Genomic DNA, 26,759 nt, shown 5'->3' with positions numbered 1-26,759 from the left:
ATTTCTTCTCTTACAGCTCTGTCACATTGACTGTCAGGCTGAAGGCGGGATTCCCTCATATTCCTTTGCCTTAATGGTGATATTTTTTCTTCAACAAAGGAAACCACGTATTTTACCATCCTATTTGGGCAATTGGGTGAGTGATTTGGTTATATAATGAGCTTATTGTTAAATTGTTGGCATTATTTCTGTGTTCTACAGCCTCATAAAAATGCAGAATTTGATTGCCAAAGAAAATTATAAATAAAATGCATTGGTACTTAATGCTCACACAGATGATGATTGATGATTCTGAAGCCTTTTTTAAAAGGCACTTGTAGCAGGCTGCATAGTATTATCTGTGTTTTGGAGAAAAGGCAATTATTTTCTTCTTTATTTCTCTGAATTTCTGTCTCTGACATCTGTTAATCTTGAGGGCTATGAATACCACAGTAGTCAGTGTTACATTTGCTGAAAACTGTTGGTTGTATGTATTATATACAGTCTTGTTTCAGAGCTACTTTAATTTTTGTTAGATTGAAGGCTTTGATTCGAAGAGGCCAGATGACCACCAGCTGAAAGGGGTGGAAGATGAAGAATTTGTAAGGTGGGAGTACAAACCACCCACAAATGGTGCAGCAAAAAACTCTGTTGGAGCAGAGAGCAAAGCTAAAGTCGAACAACAAAAGGGTGGTGGCAAGAAGGCAACAAGCTCAGAAGTGGACAACCAAAGCAATGCAAAAGAGAAACATGGGATTGTAAGTCCTGACTTCATTTAATTGAAAACCATTTTTTGTCCTCATCTCTATTTTTTTATTTTTAAACACTGATGTTGGATGGAACAAGGACAAAAAATGGGGGAGTATTAATTTCTTACTGCAGTTGAGCACTTGTGTCCATGTTTTTCAGTCTCTCTTAGCATTCAAAACTCCTCACCAAGTTTCACTGGGGCAACTGTGGTTGGAACTTTTGAAGTTTTACACACTGGAATTTGCTTTGGAGGAATATGTCATCAGCATACGGGTGCAAGAGCTCTTAACCAGAGAGAATAAAAACTGGCCTAAGAGGCGAATAGCCATTGAAGGTAGGCTGATCCCTTCCCACTTCTGCAGTCATCTGCATTAACATCTTTATTTGCTTAACTTGCAAATCTCTTACAAGAATCTAGACAATAAGTTTTTAAAATGTATATATTTTGTCAGCCAATACAGTCTCTTTAAAGATGAGTCTTCTCTGTCTAAAAAGCAGAGAAAGTCACTGAGTTACAGAGCAGTGTATGGCATTCTCAGTTTGCCTTAAGAATAGAGAAACTGGTTATTTGAGGAAGGCTAAGAAACCATGTAAGTTGATACTTTTATAAAAGCATGAATAATGACTTTTGAACACTTTCTAGAGATGTTGCTGAAGTGGCTTATCTGTAACACTTGAGGCGATGGAGAGGACAAAGACAATCATACAGACAGAGAATGAGGTACAGAGGTACATTGAAGGATGAGTCAATAAGGTACAAGAAGAGTGAGAAGTAAAAGTAGAACAGAAAAACAAGCAATGAATTCTTGAGGCACAGGTTGAGTAGTGGATGTTGAGATCACTCCTGTGACTTTAATTTCCTCTCCCAATTCTTTACTTCAATCACTTTTAGCTAGAGTTTAGAAAAAGTAGGCAAGTGTTTATTCAACATGTGGGATGTAAGGTGACAGGACAAATCATTGAGGAAGAAGTGAAAAATAATTTCACAAAACCAGATTACATTCTGGTTCTGACACCTGCTGTTGTTGGGTTGTGTTGTTGTTTCCTTTATGTTTTTTTACTTCTCATTTTTGCCTTTTTTTCCCCCCCCCAATGTTAAGTTTGTAGCTCATGTTGTAAAGTAACAGAATCTCAGTTTGGTACTATCTTCCAGGCAAACTTATAGCAGCTATGCAGGAGCTCTTTTTGCTTGGAAAACATGTTTGATCTAAAAATCGTTAGGAAGGACTAAGAATGGATCCTGGTGAGATTGGTTCATACAATCCTTAAATCGTTAATGTTACTCTTAGACAAATGAATTTCTGAAGGGAAATGGCAATCCTTCTTCAGTGGAAGAAGAAAGGTTCTGGCTGGCCTCTATTTATTTTGCCTTTTTATGTTTATTATGATTTCCACTTTAGAAATTGGCCATAATATAATGGTGCAATGTACCCATGGTTTTCTTTTTGAGTAATACTATTTAGAATTGTTTATGATAGTCAGCCATTCATGGCTGCATGTTTGTATGTTTTGTATGGAGGAATTCTGAAAAAACTTGTGGGTCTTTCATTCTCTAAGTATATCCAGATACAATTCTGGGTTATAATATAAGAATCTCTTTAACTGCCCTGTAATAACTTAGGGATTTCAGCTTCTTTATGAAATGTGGAAGTTAAAGATTACTAATGAAATTGTTCTTTTTCTTCACAGATCCTTTTGCACTAAAGAGGAATGTTGCACGAAGTCTAAATAGCCAGATGGTATTTGAGTACATCCTGGAGCGATTTAGGACAGCGTATAAATATTTTGCATGTCCACAAAGTAAAGATGGGATTAAATCCAAGCCAGATATCAAGAAGAAAGAAAAAGGGAAAATGAATAATAAGAAATCCACAAGATCTGAAGAGCCTGTAGCAAACTGTTGCCTTCCACAAGGGGAAAATGTTGTAGATAGAGAAGTTATAGGAAGTGGATGTAACATGGCAGAGAATGAAGTTGAATGTAATAAAGTGGTAGAAGCTGTAGCCAAAAGATGTACTTCCCAGAACATGGACTCTTTGGTACTTTCAACATTGGACTCTAGCTATGATGAAGACAAACAAGAAGCTTTATCCCTTATTTCCAATGAATGCTGTGAATTAAAGGAAAAATCACCTCAAGAGAGGGATGATTTAGAAATTTCAGTGTGTCTAACTGAGGGTGAACTCAGCCACCAGTGTAACTGCAGTGCACATCAGCTTGATGACACAAATTCCAGTAATGAGTTTTCTGATGCTGAAAGTAGGCAGAGTTTGGTAACAGAGTCGTCTCCACAGACAAAGTGCACTGGCACCCCAGCTACCTCGGCCAGCTGCAAAGCAGTGCTGGAAACCCAGGATCTCAAAGAGGAAGGCAGGCTCTCAACAGAAGAAATGCATTATGTCTTTGATAAGTTTATTTTTACTTCAGGAAAGGTAAGCAGTGCTGGTCATGTATCACTGAGCCATTACTTTTAAGTCATTAAATCTAAGAGTGGATGGATGGTGGGATTCCACAGTGATTGTTTCAGTCTGGGTTATGGGTGGGAGCTCTGGCATTTGTGGAGTACCTGTTATTCAGCACTGGAAACACCACCCTGTGTGATATTTGAATTAAATGGTCTCTTTCCCTCATTTTAAGCTTTTTGATTTCCACACCAAAAAAAAAGAAAATTGGTGTTTCTTTCTGGTTCTTTTAGGGTTATTTCTGCCTTTCCTCCCCTACTTTCTTGTAGAATTTTCAGGTGCTTTCAGGCACTGTGAGAACTAAGTACAGCTTGTTGAGAGGTGTTCCTCTCTTTGTAGAAGCTCTGTTGTTCATATCTTAAATGTTCTTGCTTGCTTGGAAATGTTAGATCTGCTGAACGTCTTAAGTGCGCAAATAGAATTTTCCTCTTTTTTTCCCCAAAAAAGCCACCAACTATAGTATGCAGCATCTGCAAACGGGATGGACATTCCAAAAATGATTGCCCAGAGGATTTTAAGAAAATTGATCTAAAACCACTACCACCAATGACAGACAGATTTCGGGACATACTTGATATAGTGTGTAAAAGATGTTTTGGTAAGTTCAAAATGTGTGCTCCACTATATACTGCGATCTATAACCTGGAAGAGTTAAAAACTCTAAGGTTAACTTATTTATTTACAATTATTTAGAATTCACTAGGAAGAAGCTGTTCCAGGTGCCCTAGGCTACAAATGGATCAATATTTTAATTTTCAGATAATACGTGGCTGTGATACCTTATAACAGATTTGAGAAACTGATGTTATATGGGATTTTTCACTGGGTTTATAAAAAGCTACTGGCGTTCCCAGGAATCAGGCTCTGGACAAAACTAATTTTTGTGCTTATCAAATTCTATATCATCTTTTGGGGCTGCTGTGGTGGGTTAACCTTGGCTGGATGCCAGGTTCCCACCAAGCCACTTTGTGGTTGAAAAATTGGATGTCTTGAAATAAAATCCTGAAGATTCTAATGATATAAAAGGAAAACCACAGATTTAAGCAAAACAAACATAACAAAAAACCCCCCCATCCAGTCTTTTAATTAGCTTGAAAAGATTCTTGAGTTGCTGAATGTCGTGTCTGACCGTGTTTTAATTTGTTTTTACTTAGATGAATTATCCCCTCCTTTATCTGAGCAACAAAACAGAGAACAAATACTGGCAAGTTTGGAAAGATTTATTCGAAAAGAGTATAATGGTATGTAACCTTGGGTAGTGATTCATGAGAATGCTTTCTTCAGTCATGTTGTCCAGAACATAAAGATGTGGTTTGTCTTGTTTTATTTTCCTTGATTGAAGCAGGGGCATCTCTTTTTCTCCCATTTGTAATGATGTCTTGCAGACTTCAACTTTGGACATCCCTTCATGCTATTCCATGGAAATGTCCCTAGAGTGGAGGAGGAGCTGCCAGAGTAGTAATGCAAGCATAGGAGTGCTCCAGTCAGGCCAAGAAGAAAGTTTGGTTGTGTTTAGTGTTAGCTTTGGTCATGGGCCAAGGACTTTTGTTGCCTAGTCACCAGTGCTTGAGAATTTTGGAAATCCTAATGAGTTTATCTTCACATCCCTTATATAAAACAAGCAAAAGTATCTTAATACAGTGATGGAAGTCAAGGCCCTGAGATACCAAATGATTTTTTTTGTAGGAGGTGTAAAACAGTGCTAGAGCCAGGTACCAAACCCAGGTCTTCTGAATTCCAGTCCATGGTCCATGGAAGGCTATTCTGCTCTAGATGACCTGTCATCAAGGAGTTAGGAGTTCCATCCACTGGCTGTACCTCCACTTACTGGCAGCAGCTGAGGATTGAAACCTGAAAGACTTAATTGATTGAAGCCTTGAAAGACTTAAGGTTTCCAATTCTATTAAAGTTTAGGAAAAAAAGCTGTGAATAGGTGTTAGATCTATTTTCTTAGCATTAATTTCAGTTGAACAAATCAATGTATTCTTTGCAGTTAGGAAGGAATTTGTTTTAACAACATAATTTTGCCATCCAAGAATGAAAATATTTAGTAATATTGTGTTTCAAACAAAAATGTAAACAAAGCAATTGGGAAAGAATCTTCCATAAAGTATTGTAATCATACTGCTTGTGTCTTCTTGAAGAATATGTTACGATTATAAAAACTCATTGACCAAATTTACCTAGTCATAGGAAAAATATGCAACCTAGATAAACTCTGAATAGAGCCAGAAATATTACTTTGGCTACCCTAGGAGTAGCTCTGTCTTATCTGTGGGATAAAGCTGTACTGGTGACTGGGTTTGCACATTTTTTTGATTTATTAGCAGGGAAAGTACAGTTGCATACCACAAAACATTGCTCCACGTTTAGAGGTGACATTTAATGATTTTAACTGTAATTGTATTGTACTTCAGTCATAAAAAAAGACATAAAATAAGTCTTTATCCTGCATTACTTTCTCTAAATAATTTCTGAAGTGCTGTGCTTCCTCCTCTATCAAAACTGAGGTCTTTGAAGTGACAGTGTAAGCTTTCTGTTTAAGCTCATTTTTATGGGCACCTGCACGTTGCAGTTAAGCAATATTTAATACTAAGCACTTACCATTCAACTGTAAAAAAATTTACCTTCTTCTTGTCTATTCTTTTGATCAGACAAAGCCAGGCTTTGCTTATTTGGCTCCTCAAAGAATGGATTTGGATTTCGGGACAGTGATCTTGATATCTGCATGACATTGGAAGGCCATGAAAATGCAGAGGTAAGAGTTTTGAAATTGATAAAATCTGCTATTTGAAATTCAAGGATTCTTTAAGGTTTTTTAATTCAGTTAAGGTTTCTGTATACAGGAAAGGTAGGATTAACTAGTTGCACACTGGCTTGTTGCACTCTGCACAACTGAAGCAAGATCCAGCCTGTTTTAAAGCCTTATAGACACACACTGTACTATAGATATCCACACAGAGCATATCAGTTTGTGCAAATTCATGTGCTGGCTTAATACTTGCTGCTTTTTGTACATAGACTTTCCATCTATGAAATGTATGTGATAGTAAATGTGCTTGATGGAATAGGATCCATGTTTTAACGTCTGAATCTGTGATCTTTGTTTTTCCTAGAAATTAAACTGTAAAGAAATAATAGAAGGTTTGGCAAAAGTTCTGAAGAAGCATCCAGGTAGGTGCTTTAAAGTATTGTTTGTAATGCACTTAGATTTTCTATAAATGTTGTTAATGGAAATGTTTTATGTACTAAAGTGTTGCTTCCCCAGGTTTGAGGAACATCTTGCCTATAACAACAGCCAAAGTGCCTATAGTAAAGTTTGAACACAGGCGGAGTGGCTTGGAAGGAGATATCAGTTTGTACAATACACTGGTGAGCATCTGCTTGTGTCCTTTTGTGTTCAAAGAAAGCTTTTTAATTCTTTCTATCTTACCCAAATAACAATTTGAGGGAATAATTTTGAAACTAGAATGAAAATGCTTTTGTGTGTTTTTCTTCTACTTATTATTCTACTTCTACTGAATTATTAAAATTCAGTGGCTGTGTGCCATCATGAATAGTACAGCTCATTCCAGCTTTCACCTGACACTGTGAAATTGCACAAATTCTTACATAATTGGTTCACCCTGACACCACTTTAATTTTTTTCCCCCTTTTTCCAGGCACAGCATAACACAAGGATGCTGGCTACCTACGCAGCTATTGATCCTAGGGTGCAATATCTGGGCTACACAATGAAAGTTTTTGCAAAGGTAATATAAAAAGAAGGAATTTATTTATGTATTTATATACAGTGCAGTGTTTTCTGCTGCAGCCACTTTTGCCAATGCCAACTGGAGAGGAGGCAGTAGAATGCTGTTGATATGAAATGTACTTTTTTAAGCTTACTATGCTCCATCTTACTGTGTCAAAATCAAATCCTGGTACCTTGTGCTATCTGTTGAAAGATTTCTGTGTAAAAGAAAGCTGATGAAAGGGAACTTTTCCTTTTTTTCTTCAATTTCAAACCAGCTACAATTATAAGAAATAAAAAACACCACCCAAGCCCCAAGCAAAACTGGAAAAATTGGTGCCTGTAACGTGTAGGGGCATGTGGATGTGCATGGGCTACCCAAGTTTTCATATCTGGGACCAGCCCAGAGATTACTGCTGCTTTCTTCTGGCACACTTGTCTTGTTTGACTGTACAAAAGTCAGGATTAGGTTGGTATGGGGTGATGGATGAATGCCTGAGCCTCTTTGTGATGTGCCTAGGACATACACTTGACTTTAAGAGTTTGGAAATGTCAGATCTCCTGCATCTTTTGTTACAATGTTCTATCAAAGGGTTATACGATACAGCCTTTGTTAATTGAAATGTGGGGCTACTTTTTATTCAAGCTGCAGTATTAAATACAATACATCCAAAGAAAGCTTAGTGGAGCTGGGGCAAATAGAAAATGGCTTATAGAGAGTGTATCATGCTACCAGATGTCCATGTGATAAAATACATCAAGATGAATAAAATAACTTTTTGCCAGAATGGAATGGACACGTTCATTATACTGTCACTGAGACTAGCAATGATTTTTTTCTTGATGTGGTCACAGTAGTGCACAATATTTCCATGTCTCATCTGTGTCCAGATTAAAAATGCCTTGTATTGATAATAACAAATCCTACTTCTTTTTGGTCACATTGCATGCTGTTGTACATGTTCTAAAAATATTTCTGCAAATATGAAATACACAAGTTGTGGGGTATGCACTCCTGAATGTAAATGTATGGAAGTGACTTCGTAGCTATACAAATACTCTGTTTTTAAGCAAAATTCCTCCTCCTCTGTTTGCATTGGCAGAAAACCCAGGAACAGCTGTCACTGCTGCTGCTAATCTGAAAGTAATTTGCAAATCCCTGTTTTTTCCAGCCCTAGGAGGTTAAAAATGCATTGTTTGATATGACACAGGCTTGAAACACAGGATAGTTTAGAAGCAGGTGCTGTGGAGAGGTTATACTATAATGAGATACACAAGCATAGTAAGGTAATTCACTGATCAGAGTCACAGAAAGGCTTGGGTTGGAAGGGACCTTGAGCTCATCTGGTTCCAACTCCCTGACTTGGTCAGGGATGTTTGTTCTGCTATGTGTTGAGCAGGGTTTAATTAGGTGTGTGTATGTTTGCTAGAAAAATGCCATGTATGGCCTGCACTGCCAGTACAATGTGGAAATACTTGCTGTTAATGAATTATTTTTTTAAAAGGGGAGGGAAACCAAAATAATAAGGAATCATAGAAACAGCTCTTGCAGCATGCGTTAAGGAAAATTAAATTTTATGGTACTGAAACCTAGGATTTATGTTTTGGGGGTTTTGATTTGGGTTTTTTTTCCAGTTTGGCGCATTATAAATTTTTTTAAAGTATTTTGGCTATGAAAGGCTTTTCTGTTTTTATGTTGGACAAATTATGCTGTGGATTTGCCAGACAGCAGTTGACTCTTGGGTGCATTTATTTTTCAGGCTTCATAAAACAATTTTTAATTATGAGGTGAATGTATTTGCTGTTACTTATGGGCTTTCAGTTAGCTCTCTGACATAGCTGTTAGTCTTGAACAGTGAAATGTAAATTCAGCATTTTGTTTAAAATGTATTTTTTCAGCGCTGCGATATTGGTGATGCATCCCGTGGTAGTCTGTCTTCGTATGCCTATATTCTTATGGTTTTGTACTTTCTACAGCAGAGAAATCCACCAGTTATTCCAGTTCTTCAGGAGGTAGGTTCAGAAATTGAGGCTGTGAAAATAGATGCACTTCTTCTTCAAGCTAAATATGAGAAGTCTAGGATTGTAGGATCAGAGGGGATAAATGAAATATGGGGCCCTTCTAATCAGCAGGTTCTTAACTCCCTCTTGGTTTTAGTAGGTAAAACTTAGCAAGAAAATTAGATCAAAACTGGGAGTCTGTTGTGCTTAAGGTCTGCTATTACATTTACTTTGGGATTTTGGTCTTACGATGATATTTATATGCTGAACAGGATAGAAAAAAATTGGCAGGTGGTATGGAGAGAAGGGAATTGTAATTATGAGGCTGCACCAGATGCTCTTGAAATGTGAGTCCAGCTCTTGAACCAGTTATTGTCAAAAGCATTATTTATTGCTCAACACTTTATCTGTAAGAGAAGAAGTTTATTTTATTATTTCATGAGGGGAAAATGAGATAATTGATGCTTTGGTACAACTTTAAAGAAATATTTCACATGTGCCAGGCAACTTTATTAAGAGAATAATGTTCTGCACCCCCATTGTATGGGTGGGGAGAATATAATTTTTCAGCTATCTGCCGCTTCCTGGATACACTTTGGAACTCCCAAGCATGTCTGAAAATTATCCCTTTCTGCCTCTTCTGGTTTCTTGTGCAAGAGGAAAATTGGCTTAAGCATTGCAGTTGAGACTCATAGATTTTCTTGCTGATACTTTAGTATCTGATACTTTATTCGTGGTTGGGGGTTTTATTTTATTGCTACCCCAAGAGTGCAGTTAAATAACAGTGGAATTTCCCCTTGGCTGTGCTAAAGTCAAAATGTAATAGAAATCATATAAAGTCTCCTTAGAGAATCTGTGGGCAAGAGAGATGCTGGAATCTTGACAAGGTAATTCAGTCATGTTTTCTTAGTTGCAAAGAACAAGTAAAAATTATATATCCAAATAATTTGAGAGGTACAGCAACAATACAAAAAGACTTTCCAGCTTTTTACCAATGGGAAGTTCTGTCTGTATAAGAAGTACTTGTTAAAATTAAAGTATTTATATTTTTATATTATTTTTTTACCAAAAGAACTGGAAGTATTTGAATTAGAGTGGTAACTGTCACTCTCTGTTCTGGCAGATATTTGATGGCAAACAGATTCCACAAAGAATGGTGGATGGATGGAATGCTTTTTTCTTTGATGACATGGAAGAATTGGTAATATTCTAATTCCAGATGACTAACTAAAATTTAAACCTTGCTTTTAAGGAAAAGTAATACATTTTTAGCACTGTAATATATAAAGGATTAATTTTATTAATTAATTAAACTTCCATATCCGTAGTGTTGCAACTTCCCAAATGAGTCCTGTTTTGCTAAAATGAATTTCTGCTTTTGCTTGTTTTATTTTAAGTCATTTCTAAATAATATAAATGAGGACAAAGACTTTTTGTTCTTGAAAATAGTCCAGGTTTAGTCTTAACTGTAGTTATTTAACCTTACTTCAACTAAAAGAAACCGTTCATAATAGACAAACTTGTAATTAGAGAGGTATTTCAGGAGAAGCAGTGCTGCAGTAACTGTAGCTGAATAAATTGTCTTCAACTGCATGTAGAAGAAGCGTCTGCCTTCTCTTGGAAAGAACACTGAATCTCTTGGAGAGCTCTGGCTGGGGCTGCTGCGATTCTACACTGAGGAATTTGACTTCAAGGAATATGTGATCAGCATCCGGCAGAAGAAGCTGTTAACCACCTTTGAGAAGCAGTGGACATCCAAATGTATTGCCATTGAAGGTACTCCTCTGCTGAATTGAGTTTCCATTCATGAGGAGTAAGAAACTCTGCTGCTTGAGAGGCTGTTCTCTTTGCACAGGATCTTTATGTGAGGAAACTACAAGTCAGTGTTTTAAAAAGAAACCTTGTTTGCAAGACCTACAGCTCATAAAATTGATGAGACTCATAATTTTTACTAAATGTCAGTGAATTGTTCTTCGTACTGTATTATGGTTAGTCACAGTTTTAAAACTCTTAGTATTGCTTTGTTATAATCTACTCTGTGAATGCATTTAAAATGGAGTTCTCTGCATGAAAATAAATTCTGTTGCAGTGTATTTTTTCCAACTCTGATTTTTTTTCCTCCCTTCTTTGTGCAGATCCTTTTGACTTGAATCATAATCTGGGTGCTGGAGTCTCTAGGAAAAGTAAGCTATTAATGTCTACTAATGATTAATGTTCACTGAGTTGTGCCTTTTTTCTGTTTTTTTTTCCAATAACTTTGTCTTTCTTCAATAGTGACCAATTTCATAATGAAGGCTTTTATCAATGGGAGAAAATTATTTGGTACCCCATTCTATCCAGCTGTTGGAAGAGAAGCTGTAAGTTCTCAGAGTTTTTATTTTTAGTATGTTTTTTAATTTTCTTTGTCCACTGAATTGATGCAAATCACTTGTATGTATTTATCAATTTGGTATGCACAATATGTGTAATTATACTTTGTCTGCATTAAATGTATAGCTTAGTATTAGGCTCCTGGAATATAAAATACAGAGTAGTTGGATGGGTGATGGGTATTACTGACAGTTTTGGGGAAAGTAAGCTTAATTTGTGATTTGTTTTTTATAAAACCTCCCACTGTATGATGTTAAGTATTGCAGAAAACTGCAAATTTGGCTGTAAAACCCAGAAACAGTTCTAGGAACCTCACTGGCTCTTCATGCAGCTAAAGAAAACAGATCCAAGAGATGTTCCATTCTATTTTTTTTTTCCACTTGGTGGAGGTAGTAAGGATTGCTGCTTAAGCAAGAAAAAGGATGATGATTGATTTGATTTTTTTTTTTTTAACAGTTGACCTTTAAAATTTGCATGGTGAGTCAGGGTTAGGAATGTGTTCATGCAATACCATTTTGGAGAAAGTACTGCTCTGTGCTACAGGGTCCAGTCATTGATGTGTAAGAGACAACTTTAGGTTTTTTAATATAAGCAAATAAAATACTGTAATTAATATTTTTTAAATAATCTTAGGAATTTTCTAAAACAGTTTAGAGGACTATTCTCCCAGTGGCTTTTGACAGAAATTGAGTTTCTAAAGGAAGTTTAAAATCTTTTGAAAGGTTTTAGTTCCCTTCATCCTTCCCTATCTTCTCTTTTCCATTTGCTTGCTTTATCTGTGTTTTTTTCCTGAGTTTGTACCTCTATTTCAGTCTTTGAGGCAAGACAGTACTTTCACAATATTTATGTTGCTCAGAGGCTGCAAACCATGGCCTTTGTGCTGACGCACATCCGAAGTGCAGCTGTACTGAGCAAATTCCAGGGGAGGGGAGTGATACAGGTCAGTCTGCAGGTGCTCCATCTGTTTCCCACCTGAGCTGTGTTCTGTCTAAAGGGATGTAATCATGTCATCTGGGAAGGGACATTGGCTGCTTTGGAAAGCACACAGGCAGTGACTCAGATACCAAAATAGATCATATGCGAGAAATTGCCCTCTAAAGAGCCTTTGGAGAGTCAAAAGGTGGGCAGCAGGCTAAAGCCTGGATAAGCTGTTCTGCAAATTCAGCCTCTGTCCCTAAGAACAAATAGCCCTTTTTAGCCCAAACTGCTCTGTATCTCTGAAAATCTGCCATTATCTAGAGAAACAAAAGGACCAGGTGTAATCTCAGAAGTAGTAACATTCAGGGAGCAATAAGAGATGAAAGCTGACAATTTGACTTTGATTCCTCAGTCTTGTAAGTGAATGGTTTATATATTTTATCTGTGTGATGTGTTTTCATAGGAATACTTTTTTGACTCAAAAGTTCTGACAGATGGGGAATTGGCACCCAATGACAGATGTTGTCGTGTCTGTGGAAAAATTGGTCATTATATGAAAGACTGTCCAAAGAGGAGGAGGTAAGTAATACACAAAGGTATCATGAAATCTTTGCGATTAAATCATGAGGGATTTGGATATTTGAAGATTTAATGGAAATGAAAAATTGCTAAATTGCAGAGAAAATTAAAGCTTCATCTGATTCTCAATTTCCCATCTTATTTTTGCTTTTCTTAAAACAGTTTCTGATCACCTCTTTGAATCTGAAGTGTTTATGGAAGCACACAGAGTAAAATCAACAGTCTATAGTGCGTTAATATGTAGTTAAGCTTAACTTGAAACTTAGATCACTAAATTATCTTTTTATACTGCAAACGTTCAGATGGAGAGCAGATCACCTGGCTGCAAAATTTATCATGTGTTAAAATGGATTTCCTGTAGTGATCATGTTCAGAGGACAGTGTTAAATTTGAATTGTTCTGTAGATCTGATAACGTACATCTGCAAAGCAGGTAAAAGTTAATTTATTGAACTCTAGGATTAGTTAAAATGTACTAATGTAGTTAAGGTGCATTTCTGTAACATCATATTAGTGCCAGTCACTTGGTGATCTTGCACTTGTACATTAATTTCACTTAGGGATTTTAGATACAGGACTCCTGCAAAAGGAGTTCCTGGTCTGTGTGGGTCAATGTTTCCAAAGAGGGTTTAGTAGAAATTGGCAGAAAATGTGCACTCCTCATTTTTTACAGCTGGGCTATTTAATGACCCACTCAGCCTAGGTTCTCTGACTCCTCCTAAAGCCTGTTGAAGCCCTTAAAATGCAAATTAATCTGGACTCTTTTATGTGCTCCCTATGTTCAGTTGAGTGCTCCATAATTCTTCAAAGGATTCTTGGTCTCTTCCTTCTACAAAATCTTTATTTACAGCCTTTTGTTCAGTCAGCAGAGTTCAAGATACATGAAAGTGCACTGGAACCCTGTGGTCACAGGTGGACTATTTCTTTCAGATGCTCTCTTTACAAGTACTAACACATGGAATTGCATCACCTCTTTCCCTACATCTGCCTCAGGAAAAGAAGTTGTGATCTGCTCTTCAAACAAACTGCTACTACAGCACAGCCACACAGAATCTCTCTCAGATTGTATATGCAGCTTACAAAATAATATTGTTATTTAACAATCCTGCAGATACCTTGTGGAAGAGGACTCTTACTTCTTGTCTTGGTTCCTGATCACTAGTTCTCCTGTTGTATTAGAACTGAGTGTTTGAAAGAGCCTCAGTGCTTTGTTGCACGTCCTGTCCAGGCTCAGACAGTGACAGAAATGTGCCCTGTCCAGTGAGGGGGAGATTGTGTGAACAAGGTGCAGATGACTTGTTTTGGGTTATATTCTCATTCACTGGAATTGCTGCATAGAAGTGCTCCCCAGCTACCTGGTAGGCTAAGCCTGCTTAACTGCTGGCATAGCTCTGCCCTAATACAGTCAGACAGCTTTTGAACAAGTCTGGGGAGCTTCTAACTTCATTAAGTTTATACAGGCTGTTAACGAGCCCAAAATCTGAAAATGTTTTTTGGAATTCCTGAGATATTTGTATTCTGGTACAGCTGTTGGTTATGTAACCATTCCCTTTGAATACAGCAGTACAACTTTGCAGAGATTATGTGTTTGTGTGTGTGGTTTTGTGCTATTGCTAATAAAAATTACTGTTCAGGTTGAAGAAAAAGGAGAATGAGAAAGATGATGAAAAAGAGGTGAAAGAGGATGACAGAGAAACAAGAGAGAAAAGATGTTTCATCTGTGGGGATGTGGGTCATGTTAGGAGAGATTGTCCTGAATTCAAACAAACCCGTCAGAGAAATAATAGTGTGCCAGGTAAGTTAATGTGTTAAGATAATTTGAAAGCTCTGATATCCCTTTTCTCTAGTTTTCTCTAGGTTTCCATACAGACTTGGTGATTGTCTTCAAAAAATAGTCCTGCAAGTAATATTTCATTCACTGCAAATACAGCTTTTAGTCTGTGTTGCTTTTCTGCAAGGGGAGTAATGTCTCCTAAAGTACAGTCTTTGCATGGGTGGTAAAAATGTACTCAGCAGTAAAATACAGTGTACTTCAAGGTATTGCATTACTTGTGTTCCACTCAAAATAGGTACATTTAAAAGTAGTAATAGTAATAATAATAATTGAATGCATTTCCTCTTCCAAATGTTTCTCAAATGTTAGCTAACCCTTCATCATCTGTGAGAGGTAAGTACATGTATTTTCAGCAAAAATCAGCTCTCTTTCAGTAACACTTCAGAAAAAAGCATACAGCTGAATTAGGCTAAATTCAGCTTTCAAACTACTGATAGTACTTAGAGAAGATTAATAGCAAACTCATTCATATTAGGCCCTTGGGTGCCTGTGGTAGTTGAAAAAGTAGAAAAAGCAGTCATAAGTGAACTTCAGAAGAACCTTGCTTCTGTGTTCTGTTATCCTTTAGTCCTTTTTTTAGTTTACTTTCTTTGCCCAGTAGTTTCTTCTGTCACTATTGCTATTTATAATGCTACTGCTTACAGCAGTAATATGGAAACCTGTATAAAGTAGAGCTCCAGCCTGATAGCAAAGGTGAGCATTGTTCCTGCTAGACTTTGTTTTACTCAAAAACAGGCTTTGTGTTTAGCTCCTATACCTATTAATGTTGTCTGCTGCCAGTAGAGGGAAAAGTTTCCACTTAAAGGAGAGGAGAGGTGAAAGTGATTTACCTACTCTGTGTCCCATGAGAGTTAAGGTATTGCTGACTCCCAGTTCATTATTCCATCACCCTGTGGGTTTTATTAACTCTTGTGTTCCTTGATCAGGCACACAGCTGGTCCGGAGCATGGTAAATTCCCAGCTGGTGGCTGTGGGTCAGCAGCCAGTGGAGCGACCCCTGCGCACCAGGCAGTCATCAGAATGTGTAAGTTCTGGGAGTGGGAGACTGCAGGGAGCAAAGCTGTAGCAAACCAGCCATGCTGGGAACAGGTTTGCATGTTTTTTCTCAACAGATTCTGGGCTTGATAATGACAATGTTGCACTCAGCCAGTTTATGGAACTTTGATTTATGGTGTATTGTTTCTTGGAGAGCATTTATGGCTTTTCAGTATGGAATCCTCATAGTCAAGTTTGATATGAGATACCTTGAGATTCTGAAAGGCCAGATTAAGCTAGAACGCCTTTCAAATTCTCGTTATTTTGGCAGTGTTCTGGAGTTACTAAGGGAGATAAAGCATAGCTCATTGTTAACATGCTAGAGACCTAGGTTAGTGACAACCATGACTCTTTGTGGTTTAAGAGATCTGTCTTAAGGGACTGTCATGTGCAGATATAGAACACAGCTGAATCACACTTCAGTGAAAACCCTGCCAAAGCACACTAGAAGCACAAGCAGAACAATGGGGAAATTTTTGATTGCTTTGTCCTAGAATTTTTTCAAGTCTCTATAGAGCTACATAAAACATGTTTAATCTGCTTCTAAGTGGAGATGGGTAGCAGAGGGTTTTTGAGCAAATACAACTGCTGGCATTTAATATTTTTGGAGCAGACAGTAGAGTAGAAATTAATTTATTTTAAGCTGTTAGTCTGAGAAATGTGTGCCTGCTAATGAAGCTGGCAAGTAAGCAAATATAGTAATCAGGGCTGCTGATCACTTAATGCTCTTTGTTCAGTTTGCTGGTTTCCTAACTGATCAGCAAGCATTTATTGGAATGCTGGCTCCAGTAACAGAGATATTATGAGTTACAGTGTGCTGCTGAAGAAGGACTGATACAGCCCTAATCTAGGTGGAGGGCTGAATGTGCCACAGGAATATTTTTTTAGGAGCCTTATATTCCTGCCAGAGGAATTGAAGCTGAACATGTGGGTACACTCAGAGGCAGACACATCATGTGCACATTCTTGCGTCACCTGGAAGTCATGGCCTCTCTGTGTGTTTCATGGTTGTTATTTGGCCAGGATTTCTTGGTGAATATGTTCTGTCCAGGAACTGGTTGAGAAGAATGGGAAGGGGGAATATTGGTGGAGTAAGAGGGAGAGAGTGGGAAGCAGATCAAGAGGCTGGAGTGTAATATGCCTCCTGTTCTGCTGCTGGCACATTGAGTGCATGCTTGTGGTGGGTTAATATTTGCAGGAATGTTTGTAGTCAGTGCATGTGCTTTATTTTTATAACATTTAAACTGTTAAACTAGTGATCATCTTTCAAATCCCAGGTTTTACCTTCTTTTCCTGGTTTGGTAGAAAGGTATAGGAGGCCCTCTTACAGGCATGCAGTTGGAATAGAAGCAGGGAGCAATCCCAGCTTCTGGGCTCCAGCGTTTGCCCAGGCACAGACACACACCATGCTGTCTGGTCCTGCAGACACCTCTTGTTATTTGAGATGAGTGACTGCCAGTTCAAATGGACAGGTGAGCAGTCAAGGGATAGTGACAAGCTGGAGAGACCTTTAACTCCATGTGTTCAACAGCACCTGAGGCTCTTGGAGATTGGCTGGCTGCTGTAGTCTGTGGAGAGAAGAGTCAGTCTCAGGGGGAAAATGAGATCTGTGACTCAGATCCTCCTCTGTGGTTTTGGTACCTGTCTCATTTGAATGTCTCTGGAGGTACTTAATCCATCAGCATCTTGTCTTAGTGCTTAAAACCAGACTGGGGAATCCAGATACTGGCATTAAGTGTTGGCATATAAACTGAGTAACTCTTTTCCCAGCCACTCCAGTTCCTGAAGTGTTTCTCTGTTCAGCTGCAATTCCAAACAGATGAAAGATCCTCATGCCTGTTCCTGTTGCTGGTGAAAGGGAAAGCTTTGTAAGAGCTCTGCAAAGGCTGTAGTAATTGCTATTACTATGCCTTTAGCCATGGCCTAACACCAGGATATGAAGGTGAAAACTGGGTTTTTGGAATTTGCATTTCTCATTAAACAAATTTTTAAAAATGAAAGAAATATCGGGAGCTTACTTTGGAATTACTTAACTGTGCAGTAATAACAACCACTCTATTTAGAAGTAAGGCAATTAGTTAATGAGATACTGGGCTGTACATAAGTTGGGTAGGGAAGACACTGATTAAAAATCAGAAACAAGTGTGTGAGGAGTCTAATGAAGAGCTTGGGGCTAATACTCGCTCAGAATAGTGTTTCTGATGGTGGGATACACCCCATTAACAGACAAAATTATCTGTTGATGAAAGTCAGTGTCAGCTGAACTGCACTTACTGAGGCCAACAGGAACTTGGGTGCAGTGCTTGGGGTGAGTGCTTTGCTGTTTTACAAACAGTCTAATACTGTGGGTGATTATTAAAGAAAACACCATTAAATAGTCAGTGAACTAATCAGAAATACATGCTTTTTTTTTTTTCCTCCAGTCTGATTCGCATCAGTCATCTTACTCTCCACAACCTCAACAATTCCCACAGAATTCCTCTCAGCCAGCCTCCATTAACCAGACTCAGCCACAATCAATATCCCAGTCTAAGCATGTTCCTCAGCCACAGCAGGGTGCACAGCCACCCCATCAGGTCCAGCTGCCTTTGTTTAACTTTCCCCAATCTCCCCCAGGTCAGTATTCCACCTTGCATAACCTGGGACTACTTCAGATGCACCATCACCACCAAATTCAGCTTCCCAACACTTCTTGGCCTATTCATGGGCCTGTTATTCACTCTGCACCGGGTAACCCTCCTCATTCTACAAATGTTCCATTTTCTATGAGATCTGGCAGCAGCAGCACCACAAATAACCAGAGCAGTGTAAGCTTGAATGATCCCAGTATCATCTTTGCACAGCCTGCTGCCAGGCCCATGGGAATCCCCAGCACTTCTCATGAGGGACACTGGCACAATCCTGTGACTGCAAACTCACTGGTGAACAATGGCACTGTGGGGAATTCAGGTAACTCTTCTCTCTTGTATCAAACCTCTTGCACTTTGTGTCCAAGTGTTAGGTGTTACAGGAACAGCTAACTCTCAACTTGTTTGATAAAAATATGATGCTTAAGAAACCATATCATGACTTTCACCTGTCTTAACATTTTCCTAGGAAAAAATTAGAATTGATCACCGTAACTTTTAGGCATTATTCATGTCTGCCATTAATGGCTGTGCAACAATGAGAAATCCTGCATTCAACTGAGAAACCTCATCATCATTGTTTGAGTCACTCATGTTTCTGTGAATGTGGTGACAAATAATGGATTCCTGATATCAGACAATCATGGAAACATTAAGGTTGGAAAAGACCTCTAAGATCAGCACATCGTTACATAATTTATTAGACAAATGCTGAGACTGCAAGCTATGAACTTAGAGACTGGCAAAATTACAGTTGTGCTAGTTAATATTGTCTCCTCACCTTTAGTACAATATAATATGATCTTATCCATTCTGTTTTTTCCTGTGGCTTATCCTGCCACATTTAACTTCCATAATCCCAGTGTTGATTCCTGACATTTTCCTGTGACAAGTGGGCAGCAGCCTCTTGCCTCATAGCAAAGCCAAGAACATTGGTATGTTTGAGGCTGAGGAAAAGCAGGATATAATGATAAAAGCCCATTCAGTTTTCTCTGAACTGTGGCATCCCCTTAATCTTAACTGTTAACCTTTATATCATTAACCATGGTGGTGGTCTTCTGATTTATTATGTGTAAGTCTTCCTATGTTTAAAAAAATAAATCCATAATGCAATGTACTGGTGCAGTTGTTCATCCTAAGATGAAAATTTTAAATCTCCTGCTCAGCCTTTCTCTGCACTAATAATATAACTGTCAGTAACAGAAGATTTTCAGCTGAATCTACAGTTCTAGATGAGGAATAATTCACCAGTGGGCTTCTAACATATGTTAAGATGCTGGAGATACATGATTTTTTATTTAATGCTTTGTGGGGAATATATTTTAAAGGATACAGGAACTTGTACCCATGTGTTTTCTGTGTCTCCAGTGTGCTTTGTCCCTACCTCTCCATTTCAGATCTTCTCATCTGTCCCCTTCTCCAGCTTTGTCTTTCCCTCAAGCAGCTCATTCCAATCCACATCCCTTACTGAGGTAGCTGTCTTTCAGACAAGCTCCATAAATTCTAATTCCTTCTCCATATGCTGTCAGTCACAGTATTTTTTCCCCATCCCTCATCTTCTATCAATTTCCAACTTCATCACACTCGCTTTCCTAGTTCCCAGTCATAGTAATTTTCCTCTTTCAATTTGGATCAGTTTTATTTCCTTTTTGGCTTTGATGCCATTAAGGAGAATGCACAGTAGAGATGAGCTGTCTGCTGTCTGTTTGAAGCATGGTTTCTTACCTCCTCAGGACAATTTAAGAACAGTAAGTTTGAGGAAACTTTGTCCTGGATCACATAACCTTGACTTGAAAGGAACTACTTCTAATTTTCTTTTCAGTAGACAACTGATCAGAAGTAGGATCATTAGAAGTATCAAGACAGACAACTCTTCATGCATACTCCAGACCTGTGCCTCATGTTGCACATCCTGCCTCCTTGGATGCTCGATTTCTCATCCTTAATGTTGCAGTGATAATCAGAATTGTAAATGGAGTAGCTTTACAATTTGTATACTTATTTCCAAAGTTTTTATTTTTCTTTCTAAAAATAATTTTTTAAGTCAGTCTAGTGATCTAGATAGCAAGTTTCTTAAGCATGTAAGTACTAGTGAAATTCCAGTTTACTTCTGAGAGTTATTTCTTGCAGTAGGATAACAGCTTTCATGTCACAGCTCTGTCAGTAATAGTGGATATTTGTGTAAGATCAGGCAGTAGTTCTGAACATTCTTCAGACCTTGTGTTTTTCATCATGAGAAAGTCATAAAATTAGTGAAATTGTAGTGCTCGATTGTAATATTGATTCATCCTCTTTCTTCCCAATAATTCTATTATAGTGAATAACGAAGTAATTTAGGTGGTAATTTGTACTGATACACATTTTTTTAAAAAAGTAGCACATCAGATTAATTGCATTAAGTCCCCTGCAAACTGCTATTTAAGATGTAAATTGTATTTGTGACTTACTGTTTAATTATTTCAACTTGCAATGTGCTTTTCCCTTTCAATTGAAAAATAGATCAGGGTTTCCAAGGACAGTTTGGTAAAATGAACCCTCCTTCTGTCCCTTGGGACCATGGGACCCCTACCCATTTTCCTCTCCTCCGAGGAGCGTGGCCTTACAATATGCCTCAGAACTACATGCAGCAGGGAAATGCCAGCTACCCACCGAACAAACCTTTCTACCCTCAAGGTACTAGAACCAGTATGTGAATCAACAGCTCATGCACCATGTCTCTGTACTGTCTCAAAGGCTTTAAAAGCCAAGAAATCATGTGTCACTAGCCTCCCTGAACCAGAATGGATCCCAGAGTCAAATCAGCGCTTCAGCTTCTTCTGTGGATGAATGAAAATCTTTGTGGGAGGGAAGGGTTAAAATAAAATTCTGAATTCTGAGCCAGTTTGCAGCCTGGTGCACTTCCATCCTCTTTACCTCTGGTGCTGCTGGCTCACTGTAGAGCACAATTCACTGGCATTTACTAAAAGTTTTAAGTTGCCTCTGCTTCAGAAGAGGTTAAGATTGGCCCATGAGTGTGTTCAGAATATGAAGAAATTTTTGTCGTAATTCACTTTATTTGGCTTTTGTACCTTGCCTTGTGAAATGACTTACATAGGTAAAAACTTGCAAGACCACAGAATAATTGAGGTTGGAAGGGGCCTCTGGAGGTTTAGTCCAGCCCCTTCACAGTCAGAGTAGCACTGGTGGCAAAGTTAGGTCAGGTACAGTTCATCAGGGAACTGGGAAGGACTGACTTGATTTCACCTCTGATGTTTATGAAAGGTAAAGGTGTTCAGCATCTGGCAGGATGGGGAAAGGCTGTAGAAAAAAGACCTCCACTACCAAAAAGACAATGCTCAAATTTGACTTGGAGGAGGTGCAGCTTCCACGTTGCTGGGGTCACCTGGTGTAAAGACATGGATGCAGGCACCAAATCCTTTTTCAAAATCGTGTCTATTGGCTCTAGCAAGGTTTCCAAGTGATAACTGAATTTACTTAAAATCCTGAAATTACTTTTGTTAAATAACTGAAGAAATTTTGGAGATAGGATTAAAGTAATTCTGGATTGTCCCATTAAATGGGTTAGTTGTACAGGTAGCATCTGTGTCAGTCTAGTAAATGGCTTTATTTCTAAGTTAGATTAGTAAACTGAATAGCCAAGCACTGTTAAATATGTGATTTGCTGAAGTAATTGTCATCCATTTTTTTTAGCTGGTCCACTGATGCAGAGTAACCAGCGGTTCTCGCTTCTGTCTCAAGGACATCCACACTTGAATCTGAATTACATTCAACAGAAAAAGTGAAATTGGATGGGATTGTGGGTGGGTGGGGGGAGGGGAGGAAGAAATTCAGGTTCTGATTTAAAATCTTAATGCAACATGTTTAGATACAAGATTATTTAAGACTGTTTTTAAACTGTATCATTTGTACATAGATATGAACTATAGTTTTTACTAGTATCACAAAACTGAGTGATACAAATTTCATCTATTTTATTACCCTATTTTTAAGGGGAATTGTGTTTTGTTTTATCTTGATAAACTGTAAAGAGAGAGAATTTTTAAAATTAAGTTCTTTATTTTCTATTAGCTGTATTCATACTTTGGTTGCTTCAGACTTTATATATATTGTTCTAAAAAAAAATAAAATTAGAAGGGGATTTCATGTGTTGAAAAATTTGTCACTTCTATTCTTTACAGAACTATGTAGTGCCAAAAAACTTTTTAAAAAGAAAAATAAAACTGCAAAAAAAGGACATAAGACTTTTTCCTCTTCCCTCTCTGTATGCATGCTTGCTTTAACAGGAATAATAAAGATGACTTCAATGTGGAGATCTTGGAAAGATGAGCAGTTTTAACAAGTGGTACAAGAACTAGACCCATTTTTCTCCATGCTGGTGTTGCATGTGCTGTTCACAGCCAGTGTGTGGCTCATCCTATCCTGGAAGGAAGAACATACCTGCTTTTTTGTTTATCTGCTTTGCAAAATAATATGCAAATACCCTGGAAAAAATAGGCTGTACTGGGAAGCAATTTTAAAGAGGGCTTTCCATAAATTCACTAGGCTCACTTATTTGTGTTGTCAGCACTCCCAGGGCAACATGAGAATCCTGAATCCTAAAATGCAGAGTTCAGGAATAAACCTGCCTGTCCCTGCTTGTCAACAAAATATTATGAAAGGAGCCTTTAAAGACAAACCTTTTTTTATTGCTCTTCATTAAGTTTTTACAAGCTTCAAGAAAAACAATTAAAAAACAACCTTCAAATTCTATCACAAGGATGAGTAACTACATAAAAAGTATCCTTAGCTTATCTTTAATAAAAAAAAATCCAAGACAAGAAAATGAGAAAGATTAAAGAAAGGGACTGCTAAAGCAGCCAGTACAGAGCCAGCTGTCCTGTAGAGCAAATAGGACAGCAGTAGACTGCAGTTCAAGATCCTTAAACGGTGAGCTGGGTTTTGTCTGTTATTCATTCCCTCGCCGACTCTTTTTGTGACTTTTCTTAGATCTGAAACAGAAAAAACAAAAAGCCAATACTGTAAAACATATCTTTAATTCCCTAATTGCACTTAGAAATAGGCTAAGCCTTTACCTTTCAGGTGATTTGGAATGACTTCTGTGTCTGTGACTGCGGTGATGCCCTGTGAGATCAAAAGGCAATAGTTATTTCCATTGCTGCTGGAATTCTTTCTTGTTTTGCTAATGCAATCTGCTTCTAGTGACCAAGTGTGCTAAATATTGCCAGAACAACCTGGTGCCTTTAACCAGGCACTCAAATTAACCTCCTGGCAGGTATCTGAAAACTTACTCAAGACAATTTTGCAGCCATTAAAGGAGTTCCCCAGCTCTGCCTTCATGTGAGCAGCAGTTTTATCAGCCAGATTTAACACCTGTGCTACCATCTCAATATGGTGACAGAGATTTTTCTTGCAATGGATGTGCTCCTGATAAAGACTTGCCAGAGTTATTCTGGAAGTGGCAGAAATACCTGGAGATTTCGATCTCGATCTGTGGCGCCTCTCCCGGGATCTGCTCCGGTGCCGTCTTGGGCTTTTGCTGCGATGCCGCTCCCGGCGCGGTGATGGGCTGAGGGAAAGGCAGCTTGTAAGAGAGCTGTGCTACAAATGCACATTGCTCAGCTTAAATAATACAATTAAAGAGTCAGTACCTTCTTCTCTTTGGAGAGCGGCTGCGCCTGCAAATGGGGGAGAAAAGCAAAAAATCATTAAAAATCATTAGCAGAACAGCTGTTTAATTTCCCACATCCTTCAGCAACAACACCAGGGATTTTACTTCCCATTAGTGTTCTTGGCCTGCTACACATGGGCCTGCTTAGGACTGGACTATGCAGTGAGCAAGAGTTTAGTGATGAATTTTTCCTGGTTTAATATCAGAGCAATTAATAGGATTTCTCTACCGCCTCTGGCTTACATGAAAAAAAAAGCACTTGGATCTCTTTGCCATTTTCACTGTACTGTCAAATTTAGCTAAAGTTGGCCAGCAAGTTCAAAAGTTAGAGAATGACTGGAGAAACAGGCAGAGGGGTTGACTGTGTCTGTGCACTGCAACTCCTCACTTCAGGAAGTGCTAAAGGAACTGTGAGGTGTGGGAGGTTGTGGCAGAACTGCCACCTTCACTGCTGTGCTCCAGCCATCTGCAGCACAACAGGTAAAACTACTGGTCAAGGAAGAGTCACCTCACCTCCTTGGGGACCTGCTCCGGCTCCGCCGGTACCGCACCACCGGAGATCTGCGGGGCTTGTCCAGGTCCCTGTAGCCCCTCCTGCGGTGGTCAGGAGATGGGATCCGTTCCAGCTGTGAACAAGTTGGGGGAGGATCTTAAGTCTTGTTTCAGCAAGGTTTTATGCTATCAGTAAAGGTTTCTGAACAATGAACATAAATTGCAAAAGTCAGGCAGCCAAGCTTTCCCATCCCCAAGTATTTCTGATTCAGGAATGAGTGGTGCTGTCCAAAACTGCCAACTGGAAATTCAAGCAGCCACTTCTTACAGTGTTGGTTCTGAAGAAGTACAGCAGCACTGACTGACTGATGGTCACAGCACCTTCCATCATCACCTTCAGTTCTCTCTACTACAAATGCATGTAAATCAATTGAGCTAAATAAGCTTAACACACAACAGATTTTCAGAGATTCAAGAGACAGGAAAATATGCCAACATGGGTCCAAGTCCTCACAAGCTGCTTATATCAAAATACGTTATGAGGGGAGGTAAGAGTTGCCAGCAGCCTCCTGATGCCTCCCCTCAAATGTTTGTCATAGACTGCAAAGTGTTCTAAAGGGGTTCAGCTTCAACTATTTCTTTCCAAAACAGTTCACCAACCTTTTCATCTTCTTCTTCCTCCTCCTCACTAGATTCTACATCATCCATATCTTCTTCCAGAGCACTAACACGAGGCTCAAGTTGTTCAGCTTCTTCCAGAACATACCGTTTCTAGGAGAAATGGCAACTTTATTCAACATAACCAAAGTAAGGGCAAACACCTAAGGAGGCAACTACAGCTTACACAACAATCCAGCAGCTGATCCAGCTACTGAACTTGGTGCAGTTAGGAATTCCATAACCATCTACATTTCCCAACCTGCAGTCGAGGCAGGATGATGTCACAAACACGTTCTTCGTGGAGTAGCTCATCAATAAATTCATCCACATGCATCAGCTCAAATTCTGGGGGTGAAAAATAGCATTTAAAAGACAAAATTAACACTAGAGGCTAAAGTAAAGATGGAACACTTCAGACAACTTATGTCAACAGGTAGTGTCACAATTTTAAAGATTTATTCTGTTAAATAGACATAAGAGTGTTTACCCCCATTTCTGTTCTGACTTTTAATTTTCCGATAGTCATTGTACAGCGGTTCCAGGTACTTGTAGCAGTCGATGGCAGTGCCTGTCAGTCTCATGTACAGTGCTCCAAGCATTCGGACATACCTGGAAAGGAAACCTTTCCATGGATCTCAGCTTCCTGCACACTTAGCAGTTTGGATAAAAAAAGTTTTTTTCTTTTTTTCCCACAAGTTTCTGAGGAAAATCAATACACTAGCCAGAATACACAACCATTTAGATTTACTCCATCACTTCCTCGATGTTGTCAAAACTATATATATACTTTACATACATAATGGCTGTATGGGAGCATTATCACTAACTAAGATAGAAGTATCGAAGAAAAAGCAAATGAATGTGAATCCCTTAATGTAGCTCATCCCAAATACTTCAGGCAGAGGTTTATTATCAGAGAAAGCACATGCCACAAAGATGAGCCCTTCCAACAGACCAGGTGACAAGGAAAACAGCCTTGAAAGCAAGAAAAGCTTGGTTTTGAGTAAGCACAGTTTATCAGAACACACTGAGAGCTAAACCCTGCACTGAGGTTTTCCTGGCTGTTTTGGGCACTTCCCCTCGGCACAACAACCTCGACGAGGGCAAAATCACAGTACAACTTACTTGAAGTCTTCGTTTTTTATGAACTCCACAATGATGTCCTTCTCGGGCTGGATCTGCAGCATCTTTAGCGTCAGGCACAAGAAGGGCGTGGGTTTAATGTTCCCTCCATAGACGCCCCCTACGTACTTCAGCTCCATGGCCTTGTCCACCACCAGCTCGGCTGCGAGAAGGACGGGACTGGCCGTCAGGGCAGGCTCCCCCCGGCCCCCCGCCTCGGCCCGGCCTCCCGCCCGCCATACCCGTGAGGCCGAAACACTCCTCCTTCCAGTACTTGGACTCGTAGATGCGCGTGCGGATGATCTTCTCCACCAGGTACTGCGGGTTGGTGCCGTGGATGCTGTGCGCGTCTTTCACCGTGCGGTTGGCCATGGCGGCGGCAGCAGGGCAGCCCCGCTCGCCGCTCCCAGCTCAGTCTCCTCAGCCCCGTTCCCGTGAGGGCCGCTCCGCCTTCCGCCGCCGCTTCCGCCTCCGGGGCGGACCCGCCACCTCCGCGGCCGCCCGGCACAAACATGGCGGGGCCGCGCCTC

General features: G+C 39.2%; 2 protein-coding genes across 4 annotated transcripts in view; one reads left to right on the top strand and one right to left on the bottom strand.

Moving 5' to 3' along the window:
* The window catches only part of TUT4 (terminal uridylyl transferase 4), a 36,012-nt gene extending 13,486 nt beyond the window's left edge, over positions 1-22,526 (top strand). Inside the window, exons 9-29 of one of the 3 annotated variants that reach the window (XM_015636516.3) lie at positions 17-136; positions 516-737; positions 889-1,063; positions 2,419-3,161; positions 3,639-3,789; positions 4,346-4,432; positions 5,846-5,949; positions 6,308-6,365; positions 6,460-6,563; positions 6,854-6,943; positions 8,824-8,937; positions 10,049-10,126; positions 10,524-10,701; positions 11,061-11,108; positions 11,200-11,282; positions 12,677-12,792; positions 14,426-14,586; positions 15,552-15,649; positions 18,084-18,609; positions 20,787-20,960; positions 21,978-22,526. In XM_015636516.3, coding sequence (XP_015492002.1) covers positions 17-136; positions 516-737; positions 889-1,063; positions 2,419-3,161; positions 3,639-3,789; positions 4,346-4,432; positions 5,846-5,949; positions 6,308-6,365; positions 6,460-6,563; positions 6,854-6,943; positions 8,824-8,937; positions 10,049-10,126; positions 10,524-10,701; positions 11,061-11,108; positions 11,200-11,282; positions 12,677-12,792; positions 14,426-14,586; positions 15,552-15,649; positions 18,084-18,609; positions 20,787-20,960; positions 21,978-22,069 — 3,522 coding nt within the window. In that variant the 3' untranslated portion in view covers positions 22,070-22,526. Of the gene's footprint in view, positions 1-16; positions 137-515; positions 738-888; positions 1,064-2,418; positions 3,162-3,638; positions 3,790-4,345; positions 4,433-5,845; positions 5,950-6,307; positions 6,366-6,459; positions 6,564-6,853; positions 6,944-8,823; positions 8,938-10,048; positions 10,127-10,523; positions 10,702-11,060; positions 11,109-11,199; positions 11,283-12,676; positions 12,793-14,425; positions 14,587-15,551; positions 15,650-17,430; positions 17,603-18,083; positions 18,610-20,786; positions 20,961-21,977 lie in introns of those variants that run through there. The other 2 variants (XR_004498610.1, XM_015636517.3) reach the window with 2 other exon arrangements.
* A 424-nt stretch (positions 22,527-22,950) lies between these two features.
* Positions 22,951-26,696, bottom strand: PRPF38A (pre-mRNA processing factor 38A). The gene is made up of 10 exons (XM_015636518.3): positions 26,472-26,696; positions 26,233-26,392; positions 25,595-25,716; positions 25,367-25,452; positions 25,108-25,218; positions 24,469-24,581; positions 23,936-23,962; positions 23,756-23,853; positions 23,360-23,408; positions 22,951-23,275 (listed from the first exon to the last, which is right to left on the bottom strand). The coding sequence occupies exons 1-10, from the start codon at positions 26,599-26,601 to the stop codon at positions 23,233-23,235; spliced, it is 939 nt and encodes a 312-aa protein (XP_015492004.1). The 5' UTR covers positions 26,602-26,696; the 3' UTR covers positions 22,951-23,232.
* Between the last annotated feature and the right edge of the window lie 63 nt (positions 26,697-26,759).

The sequence above is a fragment of the Parus major genome, chromosome 8 (genome assembly GCF_001522545.3).
Source record: "Parus major isolate Abel chromosome 8, Parus_major1.1, whole genome shotgun sequence".
Classification (NCBI taxonomy): domain Eukaryota; kingdom Metazoa; phylum Chordata; class Aves; order Passeriformes; family Paridae; genus Parus; species Parus major.
Note: the sequence above shows the minus strand (reverse complement) of the source record. Positions and strands in the feature narration are given on the sequence as shown.

What these genes read in the sequence shown, in the direction of transcription:
- PRPF38A (XM_015636518.3), bottom strand. Translation starts at nt 26,601, where the DNA reads ATGGCCAACCGCACGGTGAAAGACGCGCACAGCATCCACGGCACCAAC. An exon ending in AAGTCAGAACAGAAATGGGG is followed by an intron (nt 25,453 to 25,594) that starts GTAAACACTCTT and finishes TTTCACCCCCAG; the next exon opens with AATTTGAGCTGATGCATGTG. An exon ending in TCATCCTGCCTCGACTGCAG is followed by an intron (nt 25,219 to 25,366) that starts GTTGGGAAATGT and finishes CATTTCTCCTAG; the next exon opens with AAACGGTATGTTCTGGAAGA.